Raw genomic sequence first — 13,176 nt, 5'->3', positions numbered from 1 at the left:
ATTATGCCCGCTGTCCCTCTCTGCTCCGAAACAGTCTGAATAATAATAATAATCAGGTCTGCCGGTGGAAATAATGAGTGTTTCCATCCTCAGGCTCAAGAGGACCACTGATGTCATGTTCGGAGGCAAGCAGGTGGTGGTGTGTGGATACGGAGAGGTGAGGGGAACATTTCTCTCATTCCTGTACTGGCTCGTAAACAATTGTTTTTGCCTTTTTTTTTTAAAGGTACATTGTGTAGATGTTTCAATAAGTGTATAACTTTAAAATGAGACTGAGACATAGAAGCAGGGCGCGCCACTGTTTCTAGAGTAGCACAGAATGGACAAACTTCACAACCTTAAATTTTTTATATAAAGTGGGTGTCTAAATAAATACATCTTTAGTTAATATTGTACAAGGACTTGAGGCAGTGGTGGATGATGCCATCTTTAGTAACTAGCTTCCTTTCCGTGAAGGCCACTGTAGCTTCTGTAACTTCTCCGGAAGAGAGGGAATAATGCAATCTAGAATCTCCCCACTAGATGCACCTAAGCACTCCGATATTACACACTGTATCTTTATAAAAGACCTAAATGTGACGTCTCCATAAAGCATATAGCTTATATGACATTAAAGCTATTAACTCTTGTCTCCCTCAGGTGGGAAAAGGCTGCTGTGCTGCCCTCAAAGCCATGGGCTCCATCGTCTACGTCACAGAGATCGACCCGATCTGTGCCTTGCAGGCGTGGTAAGAATCTGCTTCTTCGCTTTTCTTTCATCTCACTGCCCTGGGCCCGGACATTGCTCTCATGCTCTTTGTTGTCTCTCTCGCTCTCTCTGTCTCTCTATCTCTCTCTCTCTGTCTCTCTATCTCTCTCTCTCTCTGTCTCTCTCTCTCTCTCTGTGTCTCTCTCTCTCTGTGTGTCTCTCTCTGTCTCTCAAACTCTCTGTGTCTCTCTGTCTCTCTCTCTCTCTCTATCTCTCTCTCTCTGTCTCTCTATCTATCTCTCTCTGTGTCTCTCTCTGTCTCTCTCTCTCCCTCTCTCTCTCTGTCTCTCTCTCTCTCTCTCTCTCTCTCTGTCTCTCTATCCCTCCCACAGCATGGACGGCTTCCGGCTGGTCAAACTGAGTGAGGTCATCAGAACAGTAGACATCGTCATCACCTGCACAGGTCGGTCCCCTTCCTTCCTCCCTTCCTCGTTATCCAAAATGGTCGCCACTATTCTGTCCACCGTTTGGTTCAGGATGACTGGACAGTTATTCAGTTCATGATTGTCCTGAACACTTAATTGGAGCAGAGAATTACTCGTCCCTCTGCTTCATTACCTAATCCCCACTGGCAGCAGGCCCAAAGCAAAAAGGGCTCCGTTAAGGGAGCGACTGCAATCGAAACAGGACAGATAACAAGAGGATAAAAAGGTTGAAGACGACACATGGCATTAGTGTTAAGATTTTCCCTGATAAAGTTTCAAAGTGCTGTGAAATAAATAACACACGACAAGCATGCGTTTTAATAAGGTCATGCACTGGTGGCTCCTTCAAGGCCCATTCCTTAAAGCCCTTGGAGCAAAAGAAAAGCTTGTTAGATTACTGGTGAATTAATTACGCTGCTGTAATGAAGTACGGGCCAAATAAAGTTATCAGTTCATTAAAAGATTTTCTAGGGAATTTAAGCAGCCAGCAGCTAAATTGAAGTAACCTTTCAGCGTTTCCAGGATTTATATAAACAGAGCTGTTACTTTAAAGCTATAGTACGTAGCTTTTTTGATATAAATGAATGTCGGTTACATTTAAGCCATTGCCAAACGAGTTGACACAAAGTTGATTTAAGCTTATCAGCTCCACAAAGCCCTCTAGTATTTCTCAGTATGGCAGTACTTATAAACTGGTGTCATCCCCCGACACTGACGCAGTAGCTCAGAAAAATCCCAAGAAATGTTTCAGTTGTTGGTTCTACTGCTAAGAAAAAAACAAGGTATTTAATCCAAGTGCAGCCTTCGGAGACTTACCTCCGTGTAGATGCGCCGACAGTGTTGTTGTGACAGAAGTTTATGCACTAACACTTTAAGTCCTATTAGAGATGTAGAGATCTGTAAAAATGCACTATACAGGCAGGTGGAACACTCAAATTAAATAACTTTTTCAGCTTTAATTACCTGTTCTAAATAGAGTACAGTAATAACCTAGTTTCACAGAAATGCATACAGATCGGAACCTAAACTTAATCTTATAATAATTTAGTTTCTCTATTTTTGATTGTCTCTGCTTCTATCAGGCAATAAGAACGTGGTGGTGAGAGAGTACCTGGACCGCATGAAGAACGGCTGCATTGTCTGCAACATGGGACACTCCAACACTGAGATCGATGTGGTCAGTCAGCAGCCCTTTGAAAAAAGCAGAAATAACACCAGAGGACAGGCCTGACTCAGATCAAACAATGTGTATTGTATTCTCCCCCAAACCATGAGATGGCTAGACACAAGATATACTCTACAAATGAAAAAAAATATGAGGGGAGTGGAAGGATTTAAAAAAGAGAGACAGCTTTCAGAATGAGTGGGAGTGTGTGTATAAGGAAGATGTTTAGACACTAGAGGAAATGTGACTCACTTTTTAAAGTACTGACTGACTCGGCCTTCAGCTCATGGTGATAGAGGGGTGACAGCTAGGGTTCAACAGGAATAAGGTGTGTGAAAATGCCACCAAAAATACAGGCTTGTGGATGACTGTATGCTCAATCCCTTTAGGCGAGCCTGCGAACCCCTGAGCTGACTTGGGAGAGGGTGCGCTCTCAGGTGGACCACGTCATCTGGCCCGACGGCAAGAGGATAGTGCTGCTGGCTGAGGTACACACACACACACACACACACACACACACACACACACACACACACACACACACACACTCTCTCTGTCTAAGGTCACATTTGGGGACTTCACATAGATGTATATTAATTTCCTGGAGACTTGCCATAACCATAATCATTACTTCCCTAAATCTAACCTTAATCAACAATTTAACAATTGGGGCCTTTGGACCAAGTTGCACAAGTCGTCCCCAATCAGCTGGTGTTAAGTCTTGTGTGTGTGTCCCTGAAAGTGACTTAACTTAGAAAAACACACACACACACACACACACACACACACACACACACACACACACACACACACACACACACTCTTACACAGAGGGCTTTAAAGAAGAAGAAGAACTTAATATTCTTAGACTCTTAATTAAAGTGTTATTTTATTTTCCAGCCATTGCTTGAAACACACACATAACCTTGGATATGCAAATGCAGTTTAAGACTACTACTACTAAGACTGTGTGTGGGTTACACGTTGTGACATAATGAGAGCAGGCTCACAGTGCCAGACAGATCACCTGCCAGCACATGGATGCCTGTGTCTCTGCTGCTGTTTGATCCTCTGCACATGCTAATCACATCAGTAGATCCCTCACCTCTCCCCCCTCCACCATCGCTCTGTTTCAACACTTCTGATTTTTGTCATTTTAAAAGAAAAGCAGCTTTGTTTTACAATACAAACTTCTGGTCTGTGCTCTACTCCACTGCATAACCAGTCTACATTACAGAGGTGTCAAAGCCACACAATAAGACATAAGATGCCTAATAAAACCCTACACTTCTTCCACACTTAAGAAAACAGAGTGCTGGGACTAATGGAAGCTGTGTGATGTTTAGTGTGCACTCACTAGACATTTAAAAACCCTCTTGAGTTTCAATTCTGCTTTTTTTTCTTATCTTGTAATAACACAACATTTCACTGTTCCCTCTTCCTCTCAGCCGCAGTGTGTTTCACTTTAAAATCCTACCTTGTTCTCTGCAATACTTGGGATTTAACACTATTCCCTCACTGCAATGCAGCATCTCAAACAATGAAGCTTAGAGAGTAAACAAACAGATTTGGCCTTTGCTTCCTCCACAGGGCCGTCTGCTGAACCTCAGCTGTTCCACTGTTCCCACGTTCGTGCTCTCCATAACCGCCACCACCCAGGTAAAACACCAGATCCAGTCCTGTCCCGTCCCTCAAATAGTTGTGCATGATTAGTTGTGTGTTTTTATGTTTGCTGTTGTTTGTGTGTGTACGTGAGTAACAGTTGTGTGTCTGTGCCCAGGCTCTGGCTCTGATAGAGCTGTACAACGCCCCAGAGGGACGCTACAAACAGGATGTCTACCTGCTGCCCAAGAAGATGGGTAAGATTCTTGTCAAGTCAGAATTTTTCAATGTCATACTACTGAAACAAAGACTATTCAAAGGTGGAGTCAGCCATTCTGGAGAATGCTTGTTGTCAAAATCATCTTTTTTGTCAAAATCTCCTCACGATCTGCAACCAGTCCTGTGTTTGCGCTGAAAGAAATCCAGTGTCAATACATAGCCTAGTCTCTGTAAATGGCTATGTCGCTAATGTAGCTATGACTGTAGCTTTGTTTACATGCCTTTGTTTACATAGCAGTTACAGAGCCAAGGCTGTGTTAACACCAGATTTTTTTTTCTCACACACACAATACAGAGAGGTTGCAGATCGTGTGGAGATATTCACTGATTTTGACAAAAAGCATTCTCCAGAATCACTAACTCCACCCTTAAAGCAAAAATATGCTAAATACAAGTATAGGTGCCTATTGGATAACACAAACGGTAAGATTTCAAGTTGCCACCAAGCAGAGAGATGGACAGTAAGTCAATACAGAGGGGTTGTTCTTGCCCCAGCAGCAAGCCTGCAGGCATGTTGTGTATATCTCCATAGACAACACAGTCTGTCTCATCTGTTCGGCACAGACTTGTCTTGGGCCCAGGCACATCATGCACAGTAGAATGAGTCCTGTCTGTATGCATGGTTACAGCCCACAGCCTGTCAACAGCGCTGCCTGTCACATTGCGTAGCTTTCCCTGTCAGGGTTATAGCCGAGCACGTCCATAGTAAAGACAAACAGAGAACCAAATGTAGGTCATGTTGTCAGGGAAGGCGGCTGCTGCTGCCAACAGAGCCCACTGACAGAGAGATGATGGAGAGAGAAGGAAGGGCTGAGATAAGGAAAGAGAGAAGTCCACAAATCTCTGGTGCATTTGAACATGTTCCTCCTCTCTTTCCCCTCCAGATGAGTATGTGGCCAGTCTACATCTCCCCACGTTTGACGCACATCTCACGGAGCTGAGTGATGAGCAGGCCAAGTATCTGGGACTCAACAAGAACGGACCCTTTAAGCCAAACTACTACAGGTATGAAAACACTTGAATACGACAGTCTTATTTAATGCAGGCCTATACGAGGTTGAACAGCTACATCTCAAATGAACCAAAGGACTTAGGACATTTTACTTACTATTTCTTCCCATACTTAAGGGTTTAACAAGATACAATCTGCCCCCGGCTATGTCTGTAGTTTCAACCAATGGGAGGCCTGCTACCTAAATAGTCGGTCTTATTCTTTGATAACAAGAGAATGAGGAGAGATACAAGATTGATTTTTTTGGTTTGGCTTCACTCAGGGTAGTGTTGGCAAAATACCTGAATTCATTCAGCTTAAGGCTTGTGTGTGTGATTGTGTGCGCGTGCGTGTGTGTGTGTGTGTCCGTCCGTCCGTCAACTGACCCGGGCTCGTCCCAGGTGTCACAGGGCAAGACGCCAAATCCCTCACCTGCTTTTTTTAGCCATGCTTAGCGGCTCATGTTGTCACTCATGACTGCAGAGTCACTACAGCCACCCCCTAAGGATAACGTGTCACTACTTTGGGGATTATAAACAGATTTCTATTGCCATTATCATCCTTTTTTACAATTATCATTATTTTTGTTTTCCCCTTGTGTGTTTTAGCAGATTTTTTCATTTGTCTGCTGTCTTTTTTTAGTTTTTCTTGAAGCACTTTTGAATGGTGCTACACAAATAAAACTAACACTTAGTTTGTTTTATTACTAAATACCTGTTTCCTGACAGCCGCAGCACAATATGCCTCTGTGTTTCAGACTAATTAGCAGATGTTGGCGTGCTAACATGCTGAACACAGTAAACGTTGTCCCTAATAGACCTCAGCATGTCAGTATTCAGCTGTACCGCAGTCCAGCCTCACAAAGCTGCTAGTTATTTTTCTAAAGAGTTGAGCGTGTTGTTGCTGCCTCGTCTGTTACTGTCATCCTAACTTCTTTCTCCTTTTTCTCCTTAAGGTATTAAACCAGTGTTGGGGTTGGACTGAAGAAATACAAATACTCCATGAATGGCACAGACTCATAGAAGGAGAGGAGGAGGACAGAGGGAAGGACGGACAGAACAGTCAACACACCTGCTTTATATTCTGGGGGGGGAGGGGCTCAGCAAGGCGAGATGCGTTTTTTCCCTGCGGTTATGGCAGCGGTTTTATTTATTCACACTCGACAACAATAATGATAACATTAACTCTTAACTCTGCCATTCGCCCGTTAGCTAGCTCCCCGATTCCCTTTCCACTTGTCATTTCGCCACCATTATCTCTTTCTCTTTGGGCGCGTATTTGTTTGTCGGGTTTGTATGTAAATCCTCCATCCCTTTCCCATTGCCAGATCTTTTATTGTTTAACTATTAAAGATGAAATTATTGATGCTAAAAAAAGATATATACTATAAAAAACAAACTTGATTTAAAAAAAAAAAGAAAAAATCAGTGTGAATGAAGATTTAGTGACGGGACATTTTTCTGTCCTTTTTTGTTGTTGTTGTTGTCCTTTCTTTTCTACTTGTGATTATGTTTTTTTTCTTTGTTTTTTTCCTCGTGTGTGAAATTGCAGGGGTGGGGTTAGACATAGTTGGCGGGGTTTAGGCGGGGATCTCAGGGTCCAATCATATCATGACTTTTATTTGATCGTTTCAATGAGATTCACCGCTGTGTCTGGTTTTTAAAAGTTTTTTTTAAATGCGTTCTGTTCCTTTAGATCAGCATGTAATCTGTCATAACTTGTCATAACGTTATTCTTTTAATGACTGGATGGTGACTGGTTCTTCCCACCTGTCACTTAAGGCCGCAGTGAAACCATCTCTTTGGCTGCTTTTTTCTCAGCTTCCAGCTACTCACGTGGCACCAGTGTTGAAGTAATGAAGTATTTCAAGCTAGTGAGAGTGCACCTTTTCACTAAGTCTTCTCCTTTACCAAGAATGACTATACTGTAGTAGAAGAATGGCAGGTTGTCAGACCATTACAAGGGGTATGATGTATATTTAGATATTTATATAGAAATTCAGATTTTTCTATCTTTTTCTCTCCTGCGCCATCTAATATAATTTACTTTTTGGGGGAAAAAAATCATGTCAGAAAGATAAGCAATTAAATGTTCTAACGATAAGTGTAATAATTGTGCTTAAACCCTCATTTTGAATACTGTGACAGAAAAGATTTATAAATATACCAAATGTTGCTGCCAGGCCGGTACTAACGCAGATACTTTCAATCAGGTCCTCATTGAAAAGTATGGTGCTGTTAAGATTTACTGTAACTTAACCACAACACACTACAACTCTTTGGTACTCACAGATATAGTCAAAGCTTTAAAAAAATATATAATCTGGGATCTGAGTTCCACCAAGATTTATTTCCGTTCCATCCAATGTTTAACTTTTCTGCAAATGTGTGCGCATTTCCCTGTGAAGGGATTTACAATTTAAAATTTTTTTTTTTTTTTTAAAGCTTCCAAACTTTCTCTCCCTGATGTGTTTGAGTTCCCACCCCCAGAAAGGCTTAGATTAGCTGACGGTGGAAATTAGAAACTCCTGACAGTCATTGTACCTGACAGCCAAGTGCACCCCCACCGCTATACCGGCTCTGCACCTGATCCAATCATATTATGTTTGCTAACCTGACGAGAGATGCTGCCAACTCCACTCTCACAGAGGGGGATCATGTGCTTAAACATAAACGCTTACAGTAGCTCATTAAACAGCGTTGAAAACAAATTACCAGTACTTTTGCTTGCTCAAAATACAAGTATGCCTCCACATTCCATGCAATTTTGTGATTTATCATTGTAGGCTACATCCTATTTAATACCAACCAGTCTTTTAAAGGAAGGTTTGGCATTATGGGAAATACCCTCGTCCGCCTTCTTGCAGTGAGTTGAAAAAATTGATAACCACTCTCGTGTCTACACAATAAATAGGTTTGCCAGCTAACTTAAAGCTATAAAAAAAGAAGGTCACAATCCAACTACCAGCACCACTAAGGCTCTCATTGTACAAACGGAACTAGTCAATTAGTGATCATCAAAGGTGCTTGTAGGTGGATTGTTTTGTATTTGATGGAGAACGAGGCAAAACTGTTTCCAACTGCTTCCGGTCTTTATGCTAAGCTAACTGGCAGCTAGCTCTAGCTACATTAACTACTGCACAGAAGTGTGGGCGTGTGTGGTGTCGATCTTCTCATCAAATTCCCGACAATAAAGCCAATGAGGGCATTTCCCAAAAATCTTAAAACTTTTCTTTTTTAAATGTGCTTTAAAGGAAATTGGAATTTTAGGAACCTCTCAAATAAACCCAATGTGCTCTCATATGCAAACATGTAATGACAAGTTCTTACACCATGTCATGGCCTGTAGAAGCTTAATGTCACATTGTTCCCTGCCAATAGTGCATCTCGCTGTTTCTTCGTGCTGTTGTAAATCCCCCCCTCTTAAAAGTAGTGTGTTCTGAGTCTTATTTTTTCCCGCCCTTTGTAAGAGTGGCTGGTGTTGTGACCTCTTGAGAGAAACCAGAGGCGATTATGGATGATGACGTGCGTGTGTCTAAATATCTTTCCGTGCTCATATGCATCCTTTTTTAAAAAATTTTGTAGGCCATGGGTGCTTCGCTCAGGATCCTAGCCTGTGAGTTTTATTTTCCCTTTTGTTTTTTGTCAGCCGTAAGCTGAACACCACATGGGTGGGCAGGGGACGACACCAGCATCGTATGTGTACATACATACCATATACAGATACGACAACCTTTAAAGTATAGGAAGGTGAAAGAAGACTCGACTCCTGTATTTATTGTTGTAAATCCTCATGCAGTGCAAACTGGCGGAAATTCTCAAACATGTTTAAAGTTGTCTAATAAAGAAGAAAAAAACGTGTTTAAATATTGCAAGTGATAATGATAGACGATGAGCAATAATTTAAAACATTCTGTAATCTTAATGAATAAAGATGTAAAAATTGTAACAGATTTGTCCACATTTACTTGATTTTTACAAACACATTTGAAGCAAAAAGATGCTATATAGATAGATAGATAGTGGTTGTGTTTGTGTGGGTTGGGAGGGACAGTGGGGAAGGGTAACCCATGTGTGCATGCAGCTGCTATAGTCTGTCAGCCATGATCTCATCTGAGCTAGCAGCAAAACAGGGACGTCTGTGACATCAACAGCTGGCTTTGAGCCTTTATCTATTCTTGAAGCACACGTTTGTATCACCGGGTTAAATGTGTATAGTTTGACACATAGTATTATAGAGAATATGAAGTAATTAACAACAATCCAATGTTTCTGAATCACACCCTTTTGAAAAGCTCAAAATGTGTAAATAAATATATTATTCATCAATTAATTTAATTATTCATCATCTAACCCGCTGAGCCCATGAACAATGATTGTGCAAGGACTCCTAGATCACGAGCCACTGGAATGAAGTCTGGTGTGTCAACAGGGTTATTTCAACCTGGACTGCATGGGAGGAAATTGATTGATTGAAGAGAAAGCCTGCATAAGAAACTTTGGGGAGCATTATTAACAGTCAGAAAAAGCTATCAAGTAGCATTATGGGAATTGTAGGCTACATCAGAGTGTTACGCATAGTGGGACTAAACGTCAGGCTGTCGTGGCCCTGCTGTTTAGATTTGTGACCATGGCTAATTGGCTATACCTGTTTGGAAGTGCATGTCTAAATCGCTGGAGTATTTCTTTGAAGTATATAAAAAAATTAAAAATTGTAGCAGTAGTGGTAATAAAATGTAGGCTATTATATTGTCTTGCAGAATGTTTTTCTTCTTGACAAACAGAAGCCTATGTAGTATAACATGATCCTAGAGGTTTCTGCTTTTGAATTATTATAATGTTTTGGAGCTGCCAGTCATATTTTAAACCCCTTCAATGCTGCCGTTCATTCAGACACATTATATTTATTAGCTTTGTTAGACTTGAGTTCAAATTGATTCAGGGAATAACTATTTAATCATGGACTTGACCCCCTCTTGCTGCCCGGCCATGTGGTCAGGTTCCACCAGAAGCTCATGCCTGCATTGAACAGTATCATCCAATCATGTCATCTTAAGTGCTATTCATGGTCAGGGGTGTGTGAATGCCTGTATGTGTGTTGGGAAGTAGGAGTGTTGGTTTGGCAACCTACACACCAGCCCCCTCCTCCCCCAAATCAATAATTTACTGACTCCATGGGAGGTTGGCAGGAGGTGAAGTGGCTGCAGGCAAGGGGGCCCCCAATAGCCTATTTAACACAAATTAAGATGCAGACACATGAACTGATCGGGACCCTTGACAACATGTGTTACCAGACGTTTTATTGTGGATGCCATTTGGTTTCATGTTTGTTCTGTTTGACATTGTTGATTGGAAACAATCAGCCAAAGGCTCATTTTGCTGGTTGGAATTTTATTATTATTATTATTATTTTTTTTTTTACTAGTATTTGGAAAAGCTGTAGCCCACATGAAAAGCTGCCCTAAAAACCCAAAATGCAGTAGGCCTAATCACATATTTAGTCAAAATAGGTAATTGAAAAGGGCATTTGAGAGGGGTGAAAAAAATATCAAGAACAGAGTAAAAACCTAGCTCGAGCTAGCTGGTGAGTTAGCCTACACACAGCTAGGCCTAATTTACACACTTTTCCTTACCTGTTTAATAATAATAGCCTAATAATTGATAGGCGTAGCCTACTACCGTAATTGAATAGCAACCTAAATTAAGATGTTTCAACATGTGAATAATTAAGTGTGTAATAGCCTAAAATGTAAGGCAATAGTGGGCTAAAAATGTAGCCTCATTTTAACGGAGAAAAAGATAGGACTGGAAATTTGGAGTTAGGCTAGTTATTAGTCGTAGTCTGGTAAGACTATTCAATTTCAATTCAGCTCACAAATGGAAATAGACATATTAGTTACAGTTGGTAAACTTAATTTTCTGACTTCAATTTGCCCTATCATAAACACACCGTTTTATTTCAGTCTATTTTTAGGCTAAGAGTAGGCTAGCCTAGTTTTTGTATAGGCTAAAATTGACAAATAATTCATAGGCCTAAATGTTGGATCCAGTATTGAGGCTATTGAAAATAATAGTTGTCTTTTGACTTTGTTTTAGTTGCTTGTGCCATCTAACTTTATCTATATCTCTTTTTAATATTAGCCTATAGATAACCAATTTTGTTTTTGAAAATAGATAACTTTGGATTTACAAGGATTAAATCATGGCTTTTATTTTGAAAATCAAGGTGTGTTCTTTCATTAGCAGCTTCATCCATCAATCCTCTACATAAGTTCATTGACCCTGTGTCGCACCCATAAACTGTATAATAGAGGTCACATACCTCGTCGTTTTACTTTTATGTGGTCAGCTGATGCACCTCTCTTGCTGCTGTCATGCTGACTCTCTAACCCCGCCCTCCCGGGGCGCACAGGGACAGCGAACCAAACAGGCTGGCGGACTAGCGGCAGCAGCGCGAGCGGTAGGAGGAGGAGTGGAGATCTTCAACTTGGACTGCTGAGCCGGTGCTGCTCCTGGTGCGGTGCAGTCTCTCAGCTCTACGCCGGACCGGTATGTACTACTACCAGCGGGGGACGAAGTGAGCCGCGCCGACAGAGGACAAGATGCAGGCGGACGACATGGAGGTACCTTTCATTTGTAACCTTAACGATAACGGCGACAGACAGGGGCCGAGAGGGAAAGATGTGTTCATGGATCAGCCGAAGGAGTCGGAGGTAAATCGGGAGACGTGTTGTGTGCGTAGCCTTCACTGGGCTACTACAGCTTACAGGAGCGCACTGGGGGTGTGTGTGACTGTGTGTTGTTGCTGGGGAGCTTTCAGACTAGCTCAATGTCCTTTCCCATGCAGAGAGTTTCTGTCTTGGCTTGGAAGCATGTATGCATGCATGCATGCAGACAGACACAGGCAGACAGACAGACAGACAGACAGACAGACAGGCAGGCAGACAGGCAGACAGACATGGAGGTGTTATTTTGGCAACCGGCTCCTATAAATAACCCAGCAGTAATCCTACAGAGGTGCCCAACGTGGAGAATGCATGTGGTGAAAAGTGACTGCTGCTGTCACCAACACCATAGCCTATATAAATACATTTGGTAATTATTCCATGCATACATTGTCTATAGTTCTATCCTTAAAGCTCCCATATTATACACTTTTCGGTTCTATTATACACCATATTATATGGTCTTAGTGGTCCCTAATACGTTTTTCTTTAATTGTTTGCTGAAAAAAACTTTCAGATAATTTATTGTACTATGCTGATGTTCAGCTAATCTCACAATGGCCTATTTTTTAAAAAAGAGTTGCAGGTCCCCTCGTAAATATACAATCTTTGAGCTCCCCCCACCCCCTGTCCGGAAGCGAAGCCAGATACGCCTCGCCCTCTGTCTGTCAGGGCCGTGGACCAATAAGAAATAGGGGTGTGGGCTGCACAGTGGAAGCTTCTGGCTTTACGGTTTGTGAGGTCAGAAAAGGGGATAATTCTGACTGGAGTGTTTTTGGGGGGAGGGGTGGGGGTTTCAGAAAAGGGGAGAGTGAGAAAAGGAGAGATTGTTATTTTTTTTTATATTTTGGCAGTCTCTAGGCACACCGTGGACGCATGGATATGTTGGAACACATTTAAAAAGTGCATTTAGCATAATATGGGACCTTTAAGCCTATCCCTCTTACTTGACATTGACTCCTTTAGTTCATTGATTTGTTGACTAAAATCAAATGCCTCTACTGGTCATTCAAGTGATTCATCACGTAGCCAGAAATAAACTACACACCCTGTATTACACACACATTAATATTTGTAAGAGCATGATTTGTATAGGCTAGTGAAAACGGTAGGCTACTTTGTATTCATAGAAAATAAATTGCGTTACACTGTCACAGCCCAAATGAATACAATTCGATATCTTATGTGACAAAGCAAAGCAGCAGGTCTACACACTTGATAACATGGAGTTGTTCTCAGATC

The 13,176-nt window shown here is 41.6% G+C and overlaps 2 protein-coding genes across 3 annotated transcripts in view; both read left to right on the top strand.

Annotated features, from left to right (window-relative positions):
• ahcyl2b (adenosylhomocysteinase like 2b) overlaps positions 1-9,144 on the top strand; it is a 38,413-nt gene extending 29,269 nt beyond the window's left edge. For both annotated transcript variants that reach the window (XM_080050741.1, XM_080050740.1), the window contains exons 9-17: positions 94-157; positions 640-728; positions 1,081-1,151; positions 2,256-2,350; positions 2,728-2,826; positions 3,929-3,997; positions 4,119-4,197; positions 5,104-5,224; positions 6,166-9,144. In XM_080050741.1, coding sequence (XP_079906867.1) covers positions 94-157; positions 640-728; positions 1,081-1,151; positions 2,256-2,350; positions 2,728-2,826; positions 3,929-3,997; positions 4,119-4,197; positions 5,104-5,224; positions 6,166-6,172 — 694 coding nt within the window. In that variant the 3' untranslated portion in view covers positions 6,173-9,144. The remainder of the gene's footprint in view (positions 1-93; positions 158-639; positions 729-1,080; positions 1,152-2,255; positions 2,351-2,727; positions 2,827-3,928; positions 3,998-4,118; positions 4,198-5,103; positions 5,225-6,165) is intronic.
• A 2,667-nt stretch (positions 9,145-11,811) lies between these two features.
• LOC307268779 (striatin-interacting proteins 2-like) overlaps positions 11,812-13,176 on the top strand; it is a gene marked incomplete at both ends in the record, with an annotated part of 8,323 nt that continues 6,958 nt past the window's right edge. The window contains 1 exon segment of the mRNA XM_080051525.1: positions 11,812-11,936. Within this exon segment, the coding sequence (XP_079907651.1) occupies positions 11,812-11,936 (125 nt within the window).

Source organism: Ammodytes marinus (assembly GCF_949987685.1).
Source record: "Ammodytes marinus genome assembly, chromosome: 22".
Taxonomy (NCBI): domain Eukaryota; kingdom Metazoa; phylum Chordata; class Actinopteri; order Uranoscopiformes; family Ammodytidae; genus Ammodytes; species Ammodytes marinus.
Note: the sequence above shows the minus strand (reverse complement) of the source record. Positions and strands in the feature narration are given on the sequence as shown.